General features: G+C 43.3%; 2 protein-coding genes across 2 annotated transcripts; both read right to left on the bottom strand.

Moving 5' to 3' along the window:
• Positions 1-5101: 5101 nt before the first annotated feature.
• LOC134393362 (olfactory receptor 9G4-like) lies at positions 5102-6043 on the bottom strand. The gene has a single exon (XM_063118390.1). It carries the CDS (start codon positions 6041-6043, stop codon positions 5102-5104), a length of 942 nt encoding a protein of 313 aa, XP_062974460.1.
• A 6892-nt stretch (positions 6044-12935) lies between these two features.
• LOC134393361 (olfactory receptor 9G4-like) lies at positions 12936-13877 on the bottom strand. The gene has a single exon (XM_063118389.1). The coding sequence runs from the start codon at positions 13875-13877 to the stop codon at positions 12936-12938; it is 942 nt and encodes a 313-aa protein (XP_062974459.1).
• Between the last annotated feature and the right edge of the window lie 2440 nt (positions 13878-16317).

Below are 16317 nucleotides of genomic sequence, written 5' to 3'. Positions count from 1 at the left end.
AATGATTCCTTCCTCTTGCTAATTTGAGCCGTGAATAATAGTCCTGTTGAGATGTACAGCTTTCTCTCCCCCATCCCCTGCTCTGCAAGGTATTTCACATCTGAGAGGAAGAAAACATCCCCGTCCCTTGGGCTGAGAGTTCTTCTGCATGTAAACAAGTGCTTCCCCCACTGCACCCACCGCCCAGCCCTTCCATCTTGAGTGCACCTAAAAGCTCAGTTGTGATCACCATTTGTCATTCCATAGATGGAAAGGGAGATTCACAGTCAGAGTAGAGGTTCTTCCTATGGAGGCCATGTTGTGGTAGCAGCAGATAAAAGGGGGATAGGGGAGAGGGACAGCACATCAAGAGAGACCTTGGATTCACATTTCCCAATGATGCCTCCAAAAGTGGAGGAAAAAACCCTATCCAAGCCCCAGCCACCCAAATTTTGCCTTGGCCAGGATGAGCCTGGCAGGGCTTGGATGTGGTGGTTGCTCCACCATGGGCTCTCAAGATCTGACCCCTCTAAGATTGCTCTCTCTCTCTCTCTCTCTCTCTCTCTCTCTCTCTCTCTCTCTCTCTCTCTCTCTCTCCCTCTCTCTCTCTGATGTTCTAACATTCCCTAAAGGCCCTCTCTTGCATGGAAATGGGTTCTTTTTGAGGAGAGATAAACAAGACAATTGGGGTGCCATTTGAATTTACATTTTAAACTCAAGTGCATAGAAACCTATGTCTGCTTTATTTAAAATAATTTTATTAGAAAATAAAAAAACCACATAACATTTAGAAAATGAAAAGAATTAAAAATAAATTGCAGTTGCATCTAAAAGCCATTCTATAAAAGATGCTCAGCTGACAGTCTGATTCTAAGATCTGGCAAATGGATTCTCTGATGTCTGTAGGATTTTGCTTGAATGAGTACTTCAATCCCAAACAAATCTGAAATAAATAAATGTGTACATCTTCACATTTATACCAATACTAGAGCCAAAACATGCCATATCCTCATACAAGAGAGAAGAATTAGCTGAGTTGGGGTAACCCCACGTTTTGCTGATGCTTAAAGAAAAAGGTTAGGGGGGAACCAACAATGGAGAAACAAAGAAAGAACCCCCAGTTGCATGGAAAGTTGAGTGAAGGCCAAACCAAACATTCTTCTAACCCAGATATTATATAGGTTCCGTAAACTTAAATGGAAATCAGGAGGGGTGGGTTGTTCTAACCTTAATAAAATTGAAAGAGTTTTACTAATCGTCATGAAAATCACCTGTGTCAGAAAGAAATGCCTATTTTACATAACCTGAAATGTTCAGAAAGATTGGTGAAAGATTGAGGGAGAAAAGGCAGTTAACAAAAACACACACACTTTGTCATGCAAACTGTTTCTGAAAATGTGTTGGCAGCCATTTGTGGCCATTGCCTGAAAAGGCACTATAAAAACCATGTTTTTACAATTGCTGTTTTCTTATTGCTTTTCTACTGTATTTGCTGGAATAGAATAACTTTTTAATATTTTTAAAATTTACTTATATTTAAAATAATTTTTATTTGCTAATAAAAGCATATGGAAGTTCAAAACATGGCAAAATGTTGAGAGAGTGGGATGTGTGTGGAATAACTGCAATGTGGAGTAAAAGAAGAAGCAGGTGAGAATTTCTGGGCCCTGTGTGTTTGTGTGTGTTTACTGGTCTGTGCTCTTACCCTTTCCCCATCCTCTTTTGTTCCTCCCCTTTTCCTTAATCGTTTGTATTACTAAGGTTCCTTTTGGGGATCAACTGCTGGGAATAGAGGGCTTAGAAGGAAGCTATGGAATTGAATGGGAGTGAAACTTTGGTTCATAAGCAGGCAGGGCCGGCGCCAGACTATATTGCGCCCTAGGCAGTCGTGTTCTGAAGCCCCCCCCCCCGCTCGCTCACTCACCACCCCCTCACTCACCTGCCCACCTACTCGCTCACTCACTCACTCACTGGTCCGCCCGCCCACCCGCCGCCCACGCTCGCTCACCGCTACGGCTCCCCCCTTACTCGCCCACTCACCGCCCACTCCCTCCCGCTCCCGGCTTTGAAGCCAGGACGCTGGGGGTGGGGGGGCGGGGCAGAGGCTTTGAAGTGGCGCGCCTGGAAGTGGCTTCCTGGTGCGCCGTACTGAAGCCTCTGCCTCCAACCCCAGCATCCTGGCTTCGAAGGAGCCAGGACGCTGGGGTTCGGTGGAGGCTGGGGCGGCAGCTTTGGAACAGCACACCCAGAAGCCGCTCTAGGAGAGCAGCTTCCGGGTACGCTGTTCGGCACCCTCGTTTGCTTGGCGCTCTAGGTGGCCGCCTGAGTTGCCTCTATGGCAGCACTGGGCCTGTAAGCAGGCTGTCTTTCCTTGAGTTTTGCTGCCTGAAATCTATGAAGCAGGATGGTTCTTGCCTCCCTTTTGAGAGAATAATCCTCTTTTCTGATGTATCTGATGTTCTTTTGCATTTACATTTCTTTATAAAGCATTCATATCTTAAGACTTCTTGTGTGGCATGTTTTTCCTGCTTAAGTTTTAAAATATATTTTCAACAGTTCTAGTGATATCAAGAGTTACAGAGTTGGAGAAAATCCTCAATCTCTTTGTGATCAGAGGCGCTGATTCAGGGACCCCTTGAAATAATTTAGACTGACTCCAACGACACAACATTAATTCATCTTTCCAAAGAGGTCTGGACCCCTGACTACTAAAGACAAACAAACTGGCAGACCGTAATAACAGCTTTTATGTGCCCATTTGCTTTATGAAGCAGGTGCTCCTGCAGGCTACCAAACGGAAGGCCTAACAGACCATAGAGTTGCCTGGGTTTGGGAAAAACAGACTCAGGAAAAGTGTGGGTGCATGGAGGGTAAGTTGTAAGCAAGAGCCATTTGTGGCATTGCACAACATCATGAGTGATCACGAGGCACATCAAATAAGGCATCAGCCTTAGCTTCCAATTTCCTGGCTTTGTGGAGTTTGGATCAAGGTGAGAGAATCTCATCTTTTATTTGTTTATATTTATATTTTATTTACAATATTTATATACTGCTTCCCATTCAGAAGACAAAATAAAATGGAATTAAAACACATTAAAAGTAGAGTTTTAAAAGAAACGAAGTGCAAAATAAACCGCAGCTAATCATTCAGGGAAGGCTTCCTGGGACAATAGTATTTTCAGGAGACACCGGAAGGAATACAAAGGTGGCCACTGCCTGACTTTTACAGGCAGGGAATTCCATAGGAGGGGGGGCACCACACTGAAGGGTCTTCCCCTGGTAGACTCCAATTGGACGTTAAGTCCATGTGGAACCAGCAGGAGCATGCCCTCGGATGACCTCAGTGACTGGGCAGGTTGGTAGGGGAGAAGGTGCTCTCTCTCTCAGGTATCCTTGTCCCAAGTTGTTTAGGGCTTTGTACACTAGTATATTTATTTAATTAATTTTTATACCAACCAAGAGCTGAAGCTCTCTGAGCGGTTCACAAAAATTTAAACCACGAAGAGCATAAAAACAATCAACAATTTAAAAACACGAATACAAAATACAATATAAAAAGCACAAGCAGCAAAGCTACCGGTACCTTATTTTATTTATTTATTTATTATTGCATTTATATCCCGCCTTTTTTTTCCTCCAAGGAACCCAAGGCGGCGTACATAATCCTCCTCCTCTCCATTTTATCCTCACAACAACAACCCTGTGAGGTAGGTTGGGCTGAGAGTCTGTGACTGGCCCAAAGTCGCCTAGTGGGTTTCCGTGGCCAAGAGGGGACTAGAACCCGGATCTCCTGACTCCCAGCCCAACACCTTAGCCACTACACAACACTAGCTCTATTTTTCAAATTATTATTATCAACATCCATATTTTAATTAGAGTAAATTAACAAAATTGTATAAAAACACTTTAAATTAAGTGGATCTAAAACTTGATGTTTTGTCTCTACTGTCCAATACAGCAAGAGCTTTTTGGTCCATGCTTTGTTTCCAGCCCGCCCAGGCTTTGTTAAGATAAGATTTGCAAAGAAAAGGGAAAAAAGTTAACAGTTGTTCTGAAGTTGTTCACTGGCCTTTTTTAGAATTGCAATTTAAGTGGCTAAATAACTGGATTTAGTGCCACTAATTCTGACTTCTCCAATCTGGCACTTCCCAGATGTGTTAGACTATAACTCCCATCACCTAAACACATCTGGAGGGCACCAGATTGGGGAAGGCTGCCCTAAATCCTCATTAGGGTAGCTTTGTTCTGATAAAAGGTGGACTTAAGCATGGACTGGTAGCCAATAGGTCTTTTAACCGGCAGGTTTTTTTTTTTATGATTATATATTAATGAAGGGGGGTTGAATAAATGAAAAAATGCATCCATTGGAATCAATGGAAGCATCCCCCTTTTTAATGCCTCCTGGGTGTGGTGGTGGAATTTTGGGATCAAACAGCTGGGGAAAATTTAAATCACACCCCCTGGCATGACATAGTCTCAATCCAAACTAGGGCCCATGTACTTTCTCTGAAGTAAAGAAACCAAGCATGCATAGCTTTGGTATGTGTGATTAAAAAACTCCTGCCAGATCTACACAAAGCAGGATATAGCACTATGAAAGAAGTATGAAAGCGGTATATGGTATGTGTCTTAAAGGCCCCAACAGTTTTCAGTGCACTTCAGTACCTCTATAAAGCATTAGTGCGGCTACTACCTTTTATAACAACTTTCATATTGCTTTCATAGTGCTATATCCTGCTTGGGGTAGATCTGGCCTTTGTTTGGGGTGGGGGTGGGGAACCTCGGCATTGACAGATCCCAGAGTCGGCTGCAGGATCCAGTGAGTGGAAAGGAGGTGGGAGGTGGTCCTCTAGGCTAGCCACTCAGTAGAATTTACAGGTTGAAGACTCTCCCAGAAGGAAGTGTTCGGTAAAAGCCTGTCAGGCACAAAGGGAAACTGTCCATTTAGTTGATAGACAACTGCCTTGCTTTATTAAACTAATTAGGCTTAGAGGATATTATTGTCTCGTATTTATTGTCTCATATTTTGGCAGGAAGGTTTGGAATCATGACGATCACTGCTAACCACTCAGAGAGCTTTGGCTATTGGGTGGTATAAAATGTAATAAATAAATAAATAAATTCATTTGGGTTGTATGAATCTCCCCAGGACTTTCTTGAAGGCTGACTTCACATCTTGGTTGCGCAAACTGTAAACCAAGGGGTTGATGAGAGGGTTGATGACTGTGTAGAACAGAGCACTTGCCTTGTCCCAATTTGGAGTGTGCTGGGAGCTGGGTCGGGAATATGTGAAGAGAATGGAGCCATAAAAGAGGGAGACGGAGATGAGGTGGGCAGAGCAAGTGGAGAAAGCCTTGCGGCGCCCTGCGGCTGAGCGGATGCGTATGATGGCTGCCACGATACCTGTGTAGGAGCCAAGGATGACAGCTGTGGTAGCCAACATATTGCAACCAATGACAGTGGTCAGGATGAGTTCATAGACCCGGATATCATCACAGGCCATCTTCATGAGTGGTGGTTCATCGCAAAAGTAGTGGTTGATAATGTTGTTCCCGCAGAAGTGTAGGCGGAAGGTGTTACCTGTGTGCACAATGGCACTGGCAAACCCTGCTATGTAAGACCCAGTGACCAGCTGGATGCAGAGCTTCCTGGGCATGGCAGTGGCATAGAGGAGTGGGTTGCAGATGGCCACATAGCGGTCATATGCCATGACTGCCAGCAGGAAGCATTCGCTGTAGGCCAAGCCGGCAGAGAAGAAGAACTGGGCTGCACAGCTAGCGAGGGACATGGAGTTGTTCTTGGCCGTGCAGTCAGCCAGGATCCGGGGAGTGTAGACTGTGGAGTACCAGACATCCAGGAAGGAAAGGCTACCCACAAAGAAGTACATGGGGGTATGCAGGCGGGAATCTAGGTAGATCAGGGTTATGAGGCCCAGGTTTCCAGTCAGTGTTACAGTGTATGAGATCAGGAACAGGACAAAGACAATTATTCTCAGGACTGGATCTGTTGTGAACCCCACCAAGACAAAATAAGTAAGTAGAGTGCCATTGCTTTCTCTTTCCATTGTCTCCCTAGATGTCACCTGCTGATAAAGGGAAGAGGAATTAGGAAAGTTCTGTTTACATCAGTGTGATATAGAAATACAGGTATCATTTTGAGGGATGTGTTGAAAAGGATGCCCCTTACACATTTGGAACAATTTTGCTCATTACCACTATTGCTCTTGTGTATGGGTTTCATGGCTGGACAGGGATTTCAATCTGGGTCTTCACAGACCTGATCCAACAATCTAACGACTACACCACACTGGCTCCTCTTTTTGTGTGTGTGTGTGTGCTTCTTATTTTTTTTAACAAAAAAATTGGAAGGATAAAAGTAATCTCATCTGACGTTGGCATTCAATTTAGAATCTCCATATATCACCACGCAATGATATTAGGTCATACTAGAAAGTTTTATGTGAAACAGTGGGTTAGGTGACATCAGAATGTGAATAAGCTCCCCATCACCTCTTCTTGACTCATTGCCTTGTGGCCCTTCACCTACTCTGGCAGCAATATTTTTAATGTTAATGGCATCAGCCATTATCATTCAAGAGTACACCCTCCAATCACATTCACTATCACCCAAGAACCATGACCTTCAGCTAAACAACACAACTATTCCACAAAATAATGAATGGACAGAAATTGGACATAGGAATGTACGGGCAAGTTACCCTGGAGAGACAGTTTATCACTGATTGTCTGTCCTTAGACAAATACTGACAAAATAAAAATGAGGGATAGTTGGAGTTAAAAGCTACACGATTCACAATTTTGGATGTGTTCTCAGTGTGGATTCAGTAGGATCATGGGGCACTCTCTCAATGTAAAAAGCAATTGGTCCATGTTTAGTGGGTAAGCACTTGAGGATTTATATCTTTGATGCTCCTCCAGAGTCACCAACCAATCAGCCCATGAGAAAATTCCTTCTTGACCTTAAGCACAATTCCCAGTTAGGGCCTGAGTGCATGCAAACAACAGGACACATCCATCAACCCTCTTCCTCACCCATCCCAATGTTTTTACTGCTCTAGCAATGTTTTTAGTCTTTCTTTCTGGTCATCTCTGATACCTCCTCAGCACTTGGTGCTTTTAATATCTAGCTTGCTAGATTTTCCTTGTAGTTGTTTTTATTTTTGTATTTTATTGTAATTGTTGTTTTAGGGCATTTTGTACACCAACCTGGGATTTGATCATGAAGGGCAGTATGTAATTTCCCTCCTACAAACAAACAAACAAACAAACAAATATTCTTGTGAGGAATAAGGGAAAATAAAAATTTACAAATTGCTCCTCACAAATGTAAACAGTTAATTTTTAATACAAAGGGTTGGGAGGCTGTTCCATATTTTTTATATATAGTCTGAAAACATATTCTGGTCTCAATTTATTGCTGAGCAGCACTGACATTATAAAGGCACTGGTGGGTTGTTTTCTTGGTTTTTGTTTTGAAGAGCATGGTCATGCCTTTGTCACTTTTTGGATATACTAACCTTGTCTAACACTTCCAGCCTTTTCTCTTATAGCAGGACCTCTCTATTCATTCTCCTGGCTCAGCCACTTAAGTACCTCTGAAAAACCTGAGTTGAACATGGATGTTCCAACCAAGACAAGTCTACCAGCACCTTGGACAGTAGTATTCATTATATGCCTGTCTCTGGTTGAATGAAATCAGTTGCACACCTGCAGCAGATGTCCAAATGTAAAAGATATTGAAAATTACAAGGGAATGCCATTATGGAGTTAACATTACTGAATGCATAGATTTTCACTTCCATCTTCATATTATACAGCAGCCTCCCTAAAGCTGGTGTCCTCCAGATGTTTTGGACAAGAACTCGTAGGATTTCTGACCATCAGCAATGCTAGCTGGGCCTGATGGGAGTTGAAGTTCAAAACATCTAGAGGGCACCAGGTTGGAGAGGGTTGTGTGACAGCACTTGTCTCTCATGGTAGTTAGTCTCTGCCATTTGGATATTCATTATGAACATACCCACATGCACAAACACACACACACACACACACACCCTTTAAACAATGGACATTAAATCCTTTTATCACTCCTGTTGTATGCCCCCAGTTTTTTGTGAAACATGGGCCCTCCAGCCACAGAAGAATTTGTCTGTGCTCATGTAATTGGGTTGTTTGTGGTTGGCTCATTATTATACTGCAGATAAACGTTTGATTTAGCTCAATAAATCATATCAGTGAAAAAACATTGAATGTGTATTAGAAAAAGAAAGAAAGAAGGTGACCCCTGAAAAAGAGTAAAGGGAGGTGCACTACTCTCATGGGAAAAGTTGCATACTGAGACACATTGCTACCTCCAATTAACAGCATTGCAGTGTGGTGTAGTGGCCAGAGGGTTGGACTGTGAGTTGGAAGATCCGGGTTCTTGTCCCCACTCACCCATGGAAGCCCACTGGGTGACTTTGGGCCAGTCACAGACTCTCAGCTCAACCTACCTCACAGGGTTGTTGTGAGGATAAAATGGAAAGGAGGAGGTGGAGTATGTACGCAGACTTGGGTTCATTGGAGGAAAATAGGCTGGATGTAAATGATGATAATAATAATAATAATAATAATAATAATAATAATAATAATAATAATTCGCATGACTCAAGAGATTTGGCCAGGGAACACTAGCAGTCTTGCAACAGATATTTGGAAGTAACTGTGTCACAATCTGAGATGGTTCTCAAGGATTTATTTCCCCTTCCAATGCTTTCTTCCCTTGTTTTTCAGATAAACATCTGCTGTTTCCTGCCAAAACCATAATATACTCTATTTCAACACAAGAGATCCTGAGGCAACTTCTGGATCAAGCAGAGCTGCATTGCCACCTGTAAAGTAGCAAAGTTACTGTTGACGACAGAAGCATGGCTAAGCAATATTTATATTTATTTATACTGAGAAGCCAGAAGAGTTAAAAAAGAAAGGATCAGCAGTCACAAATATTTGTCTTTGAAGAGTGATGAAGACCAATTGAGAATTTTTTTTGCTAACTGGGTAGAATCTAAACATTCATCTTCCTTTTAATTAGGACAAGCTGGAATCCTATGTAAGTATGTCTCATTGTGTTTCCTGCAATGTCTATGTAGAAATGCAAAGGTTTGCATCGTAAGTTAGGAGCACTAATGGTAATGTCTTAAAGGACCAAAGAATCAGGTTCTATTAAGAGCTGAGAATGATGATCAGGGACAAGGATGCTTCCCATTAGTGCTCTGCATTATTATGCATTTCCTTAAGGCAGCCAGAACTGGGCACGGTCCACAGAATGGGACAGGATAATATGTTAGATGGACCTTTGGTTCAAGTCAGTTGGGCTTCTTATATCCTTGTGTTCTATATGATTTTTTTAAAGTCTGCAGATTATGATTCCATTCTGACTGAACAACTGAGGGCAAGCATAACAGCCTCTTTAGTCATGCAATTCTGCCATTGTATGCCAACTTCCCCCAGTGTGGGTCTAGTGATTTCAGAGTGCATAATTGGAGTGCCCCTTCACACCTGAGGCAATGGAAATCCCTACAAGCCACCATATGTACAAAAGTCAAAGAGCCTGAAGTGTCGTCTGAACAAGCCCAGTATATTTGAAGCAGCTACATATTTCAATGGGAATAGATGCATGCCTGTAGACAAAAATGGGGGGGGGGGGGAAAGGGAACCAATTGTGAAACCTCATTGTTGCAATGTCTCCTTAACTAAAATTGGGAATGGATGGAAGTCCATTTGACTTTCAGGGCCTTAGCAATCAGGCATGATAGGTCTATGTGTGTACTAGCAAAATCCTAGGATGAAAAGATTGGGCTGACATAACAGTAGCATTATAGACCCATGGAGACATCTCCAAAGCAATCAGCCTTACCTGTAAGAAGCTTCACCTGTATGGAGCCTAGTATACTTTCCTGCTAACTCCATGTGGACATACCAATCAGGTGGCTTATACTGGAGGTGGTTGCTTTTTCTGAGTGAAGGTCACCACAAGTCTCCCTCAAGGGTCTCTAAAATCGAGATGCCGGAGTCAGGCCCCTGTGCAAGCAATTAGAATGATTCCTTCCTCTTGCTGATTTGAGCTGTGAATAGTCCCATTGGGCTGCACAGCTTTCTCCCCCTCCCCCCGCAACAGCTCTGCAGGGTATTTCACATTTGAGAGGAAGAAAACATCTCCATCCCTTGGGCTGTGAGTTCTTCTGCATGTAAACAATCCTCTCCCTCACTGCACCCACCGCCCAGCCCTTCCATCTTGAGGGCACCTAAAAGCTCACTTGTGACCATCCCTTGTCAGGAGTCCTGTTCGGTAAAGAACTGGAATGATAGATTTGGAAATAGCCATGGCAGGTAAATTCCATTTCTTAAATGGAATCTGAAGCAGAAATGACATGTAAGGTGTGTCACTCATTATGGGTGTCAAATCGATTTGCAGCCCCTATGGACTTTCTATAACCTTTGTATTTTGCCCCAAGCTGTGTAGCATTTATGTTGCATGTATAATTTAATGTCTCTTTTATTTTCTTATACTCCTGAAGTCATGTTCTATCAAAAATTACTTTTTAATGGTTTGCTCATTTTGACTCTGATTTTTCATGGCACAATCCTATGGTGTCTTGGAGAGTATTTATTTATTTATTTTATATATCACTAGGCTCTCGGGGTGGTGTATGGATAAAATCATACAAACAATATAAAACAATATACACAGCTAAAATCAAATTAAACTATTAATAAGCTAAACCAGTACAGAATTTAAAACAGTAAAACAAATTAAAACTATTTACAAGCTTGGTGTATTTTGTCATCAAAGGCTTTGTTTAAAAGCCATGTCTTAACTTGGCACTGAAATGAAACCAGTGCCGGCGCCAGTCGGGCCTCCAAGGGTAGGGCATTCCACAGCTGGGGTGCCATGGCAAAGAAAGCCCTCTCCCATGTCCCACTATAGCGTATTTTTCGTGTTGCTTGGACGCGAAGGAGGGCTCCTCCAACAGACCTCAACTCTCGGGCAGGCATACATAGGGAGAGGCGCTCCCTCAGGTATTGAGGTAGGTCCCAAGCCGTTTTGTTATAAATCACCAGGGTTACACTCAATAAGCAGGAGGGAAAAGTCAACAAACAGTCCATGGTCGAAAGCCGAAGTATCTGTCCAAAGCCAGGTCAACAATACAGGAATCCAGAAGGTGTCAAAACGTAGTCGGAGTCCTATAATGGAGGTGAAGCCCCCCGCTTAACTATCGCTTCTAAGAACTGAAGAGAAGCAGAGCGCAGCCCTATTCAAAACAGCTACCAGAGAGTTGTAGATGCCATTAATCTCACTCCCTTGCAGATCTTCTGTTGTTCAGCAGTAAAATCCACATTGGGGGCTTCTGATTTCTTATGGCTATCTCTGAACAATCATCCCTTTAATTCCGGGAAGATTTTCACAGTCAGAGATCCCTCACAGCAATACTTAAAGGTGTTTGTTTACTCCATGCACAGAGCTGTGCACAGAGAGCTAAGAGCGAAATCTTCTGAGGGGAAGGAGTCAACCTACAGCAGGGTTTCTGAAGGTATCAGATTGGGGTGTTTCGAGATAAAGAGGTCCTAGCAGTAATATTTATTTATTTATTTATTACATTTCTATGCTGCTCAATAGCCAGAGCTCATTATGGGGTTCACAACAGTTAAAGCCATAAATAATATAAAACTTTTAAAAGTTTAAAATGACAGTAAAACACCAAAGTAAAAACCAGCAGCAGTGTAAAGTCTGAAAAGTACACTAACAGATTCAAAACAAAGAAATCTGAAGAACTAAAATTCCTGGGAAAAGAAAAGGGCACCTTGCACTGAAAAGCTGCCTGGCAAACCGATCTTGGGAGGGCATTCCACAACTGGGTTCCCAAGTGAAGTGAGCACTTGGTGTGGGCACCCAAGGGAGGGCCTCTGAAGATACTTGTAGGGCCCAGGCAGGTATATATGGTAAAATAGTCAGAAGTCATTGTGCAGCTATTCTGTCTTTTCTTTTTAACAGATTTTCTGCAGGAAGAAAAAAGTTGGAAGGAGAAGTGGGAAACACAGGAGGGTTATGAGTGAAAAAAATGTGTTTGACTGGATCAAGCAATTGCATGATAAAAGCCTTGGAGCCTTTTTGGAAAGGAAAGGAACCTCTCGTGCAAGCACTGAGTCATTACTGACTCTTGGAGGGATGCCAGCTTTCGCTGATGTTTTCTTGGCAGGCCTTATAGCGGGGTGGTTTGCCGTTGCTTTCCCTGGCTGTGATTACCTTTCCCCCAGCTAACTGGGTACTCATTTTACTGACCTCGGGAGGATGGAAGGCTGAGTCGACCCTAGCCGGCTGCCTGAAACCAGCTTCCTCTGGGATCAAACTCAGGCCGTGGGGAGAGTTTCAGCTGCAGAAACTGCTGCTTTACCGCTCTGCACCACACGAGGCTCTGGAGCCTTTTTACAAGGGCATATATTGTGAGTTTGTGATTCTTCACTCACAGTAGTTTGCGGGTACTTTACATTCTCCAGGACCTATCCCATTCTTTGCAAACATTTTAGCTGTTTGTTTTCCTAATGAAGAAAGTCTGGTATATCTGTGAATAGTGTCATGAAACCTTTGGGTATTTGTGATATTCTGCTATACTATAGGGCAACCTAGTGGTTGTGTAATGGAACATATTGAAATGCAAAGAAACAAAAGCCCTGGAGGAAAATGTGTAAAGGAGACAATCTTAATCCAATGAACTACCTGGAAGCAGAAGTCTCGGTCAAGTGGACTCATGCAGAAAGTCTCCTGTAGATTTTTTTTTGGTTTCCCAGTACTCTCCATAGTCACTTCTGCTGGAATAATAAAGGAGGATGTTAAATGGCAGTGCTTGATTCCCATATCTGTAACCTGAATCAAGTGGACAAAGACAATAGGGTCACTGCCATTCATTTGGGTTGTATGAATCTCCCCAGGACTTTCTTGAAGGCTGACTTCACATCTTTGTTGCGCAAACTGTAAATCAAGGGGTTGACCAGGGGGTTGACGACCGTGTAGAACAAAGCACTTGCCTTGTCCCAGTTCGGAGTATGCTGGGAGCTGGGTCGGGAATATGTGAAGAGAATGGAGCCATAGAAGAGGAAGACAGAAATGAGGTGGGAAGAGCAAGTGGAGAAGGCCTTGCGGCGCCCTGTGGCTGAATGGATACGTGTGATGGCTGCCACGATGCCCGTGTAGGAGCCAAGGATGACAGCTGTGGTAGCCAACATATTGCAACCAAGGATAGTGGTGACAGTGAGTTCATAGACACGGGTATCATCACAGGCCATCTTCACGAGTGGTGGTTCATCACAAAAGTAATGGTTGATAATGTTGTTCCCGCAGAAGTGTAGGTGGAAGGTGTTACCTGTGTACACAATAGCACTGGAAAAGCCCGCTACGTAAGACCCAATGACCAGCTGGATGCAGAGCTTCTTGGGCATGGCAGTGGCATAGAGGGGTGGGTTGCAGATGGCCACATAGCGGTCATATGCCATGACTGCCAGCAGGAAGCATTCGCTGTAGGCCAAGCCAGCAGAGAAGAAGAACTGGGCTGCACAGCTAGTGAGGGACATGGAGTTGTTCTTGGATACACAGTCAGCCAAGATCCGGGGAGTGTAGACCGTAGAGTACCAGATATCCAGGAAGGAAAGGCTGCCCACAAAGAAGTACATGGGGGTGTGCAGGCGGGACTCTAGGTAGATTAGTGTCATGAGACCCAGATTTCCAGTCAGTGTTACGGTGTATGAGATCAGGAACAGGACAAAGACAATTATTCTCAGGACTGGATCTGTTGTGAACCCCACCAAGACAAAATCAGTAAGTACAGTCCTGTTGCCTTCTTTTTCCATTGTCTCCCGTAGAGGTCAACTGCTGATTCAGAGAAGAATTGGGAATTTTATGTTCTTACAGTGGTATATAGAAAGAAGTCTGTCATTTTCAGGGATGTTTTGAAAATGCTCCTTACTCATTTGGCACAATTTTGCTAATTAGTGATATTTTCTTGTTTATGCTTTTAAAATATTGGGTACAGATTATGAGTACACTGCTTTTTCTTGAAGAGGCCATCCTAAGCGACATCATTGTGCATCACGTGATATCGTCATCACATAATGTTCACTGGCTGTGTTTGGCCAATAGTGTCCAGAGGTCTCCTGCTCCCTCAAAAGGCTGCACCCTTTCTCCCTTGCTGCTCTGCATACTTGGAACTCCTCTCTGGACACCTGAGTGATGTCACTTCCCTTACTTCCCTCAAATCTCTTCTCACCCCCTTTCCTGTGAAGCGCTTGGCACAACCCTCTTGTTCCCATGCCCTCAGCTTAAGCATGTGGAACTGAAACACACACACACATGTTCCTCACCTGTTTACTGCCTCCCCTCCCCGCTTCTGTTATTTCCTCTCTGTCAAATGTGGGATTGTCTGCTCCAAGGGGCAGGAGTACTCTGGAAAGTATCATGCACAGTGATGATGCTATATACATATTATGACGATGATGATGCCGACAGCAACAACAGAAGACCTGCCAGTAACATCGTGACCCCTGTCAGCTGGAATATTAGCGGCTGCTCTGTACCAGACTGTCATCTCGCAGCTTTGTTTTGACAATGCTTTTAGGATGTTTTAACAATGTATATTATGTCCTTAACTCAGTTTTAAGTATTTTATATTTACTGCTGTTCCCCGCCTTGATCAAAATGGAGAGGCGGGTTAGAAATTGTTGTTGTTGTTGATATTAATGGGGCATCTGCTTCTGGATTCTTTGTGGGATGAAATTGGCCCCTCTACAAGTGCTTCCCCCCCCCCGCAAGGTTTGTCTTTCTCTGCCTTTTTCTTTGTTTCATTACACAGTCACTAGATGGCACTGTGCTATAGCAAAATAGTGCAATTGCACACTATAAATATAATGCTGTTAAGGAAAATACTGCACTTTCCTCAATCTAAATACCCCCGCGATAAGTCAGAGACGCCCCGGATGATGACGATGTTGTGTAAAGGACCCTGAAACTACCGTGAGCAAGCAAGCAAGCATGAGCACAGTCAAGGCTCTATAACTCCCATTATCCTCATTGCTAAATACCTGATTAGTCCTCAAGATAGGATTCACATATATGAATTAGGAAGATCTTGTCACAGAATCCTGTAAGTGGTGAATAGGGAAAATATATAGATTGGCAACAGATCTCATTTCTGGTTCTATCAGCAACTCACAATCTATGGCAGGGCTGGGGAATGTTTTCTCCAGATGTTGCTGGACTGCAACTCCCATCAGATAAATCCAGCATCACCAATAGTGAACCATGATGGGAAGGAACAGAAACATCCAGAGCAAGGGGAAGAGACAAACCACCCCAACCCACTTGTCTCCATCAAAGCCTTGAGAACTGCACCAGCAGGAAAGAGTGAAGTGAGCGAGCGAGCGAGCGAGCAGCTGCTACAGGCTGTAAGAAATCTGGTTGCTATCTTCTGCACTTTGTACTCCTGGGCTAGTGGTTTGCAGTTTGTAGTCTCTATAAATTCTTCCATGCATAGGAAAGTTTGAGTGTATTTGTCTCTGGCTTATAATTGATAATAATAATTGATATTGTGTTGTAACAGATGCTTTTTGCTTATTTTGTAATTAATTTGAAATGTTATAATATTAGTGTTAGTGAAAGGAAGTGTTTGGGTTGTCTGTTATTGCAACAATGTACTATTTGATGTATTAGTGTGGTTTTTTGTTGTTGTATTGCTGTTATGTTGTTAGCTGCACTGGATACTTTTTGTGGAAAGTGGTGTATAAATCAAATGATGATGGTGGAGGGTTGCAGTCCAACAACATCTGGAGGACTACCCGTTCCCCATGGCTGGTCTGTGGGTTGTAGCCAACAGTGCCCTTCTGCCACCATAACAGACTCCACAGGTGGATCAAATTCCCCCTCTTCACTCTATGACCCCTAAATCTGCTCTGAAAGGTTGGGGGACCCTTTGGAAAAGATTTGGGGTGCATGTGGATACCTGCAGCAAGGGGGGAGGGGAGGAGGAGGACCCCTTCCACAAATGGACGTCTACTCCCATGTGATATTCCAAATCTTTCCCCCTTTTCTATAAACTGCAGGAAATGCTAGACTATGTGCTCCATCTATCCAGAATGGGAGAATGGAAAATGTTCATCTTTAAACAAGAAATATAAACTGCAATCCCCACTCTCAGTCCTTAAAACTGGCTAACTCTAAAGAGTTGAATTTAGAGTACGCTAAAAATGTATCTTCGAAAATAGCAGATTCTTAAGTGCTATTTTCTCATGGGAGCAG

The sequence above is a fragment of the Elgaria multicarinata genome, chromosome 2, assembly GCF_023053635.1.
Source record: "Elgaria multicarinata webbii isolate HBS135686 ecotype San Diego chromosome 2, rElgMul1.1.pri, whole genome shotgun sequence".
Classification (NCBI taxonomy): Eukaryota; Metazoa; Chordata; class Lepidosauria; order Squamata; family Anguidae; genus Elgaria; species Elgaria multicarinata.
Note: the sequence above shows the minus strand (reverse complement) of the source record. Positions and strands in the feature narration are given on the sequence as shown.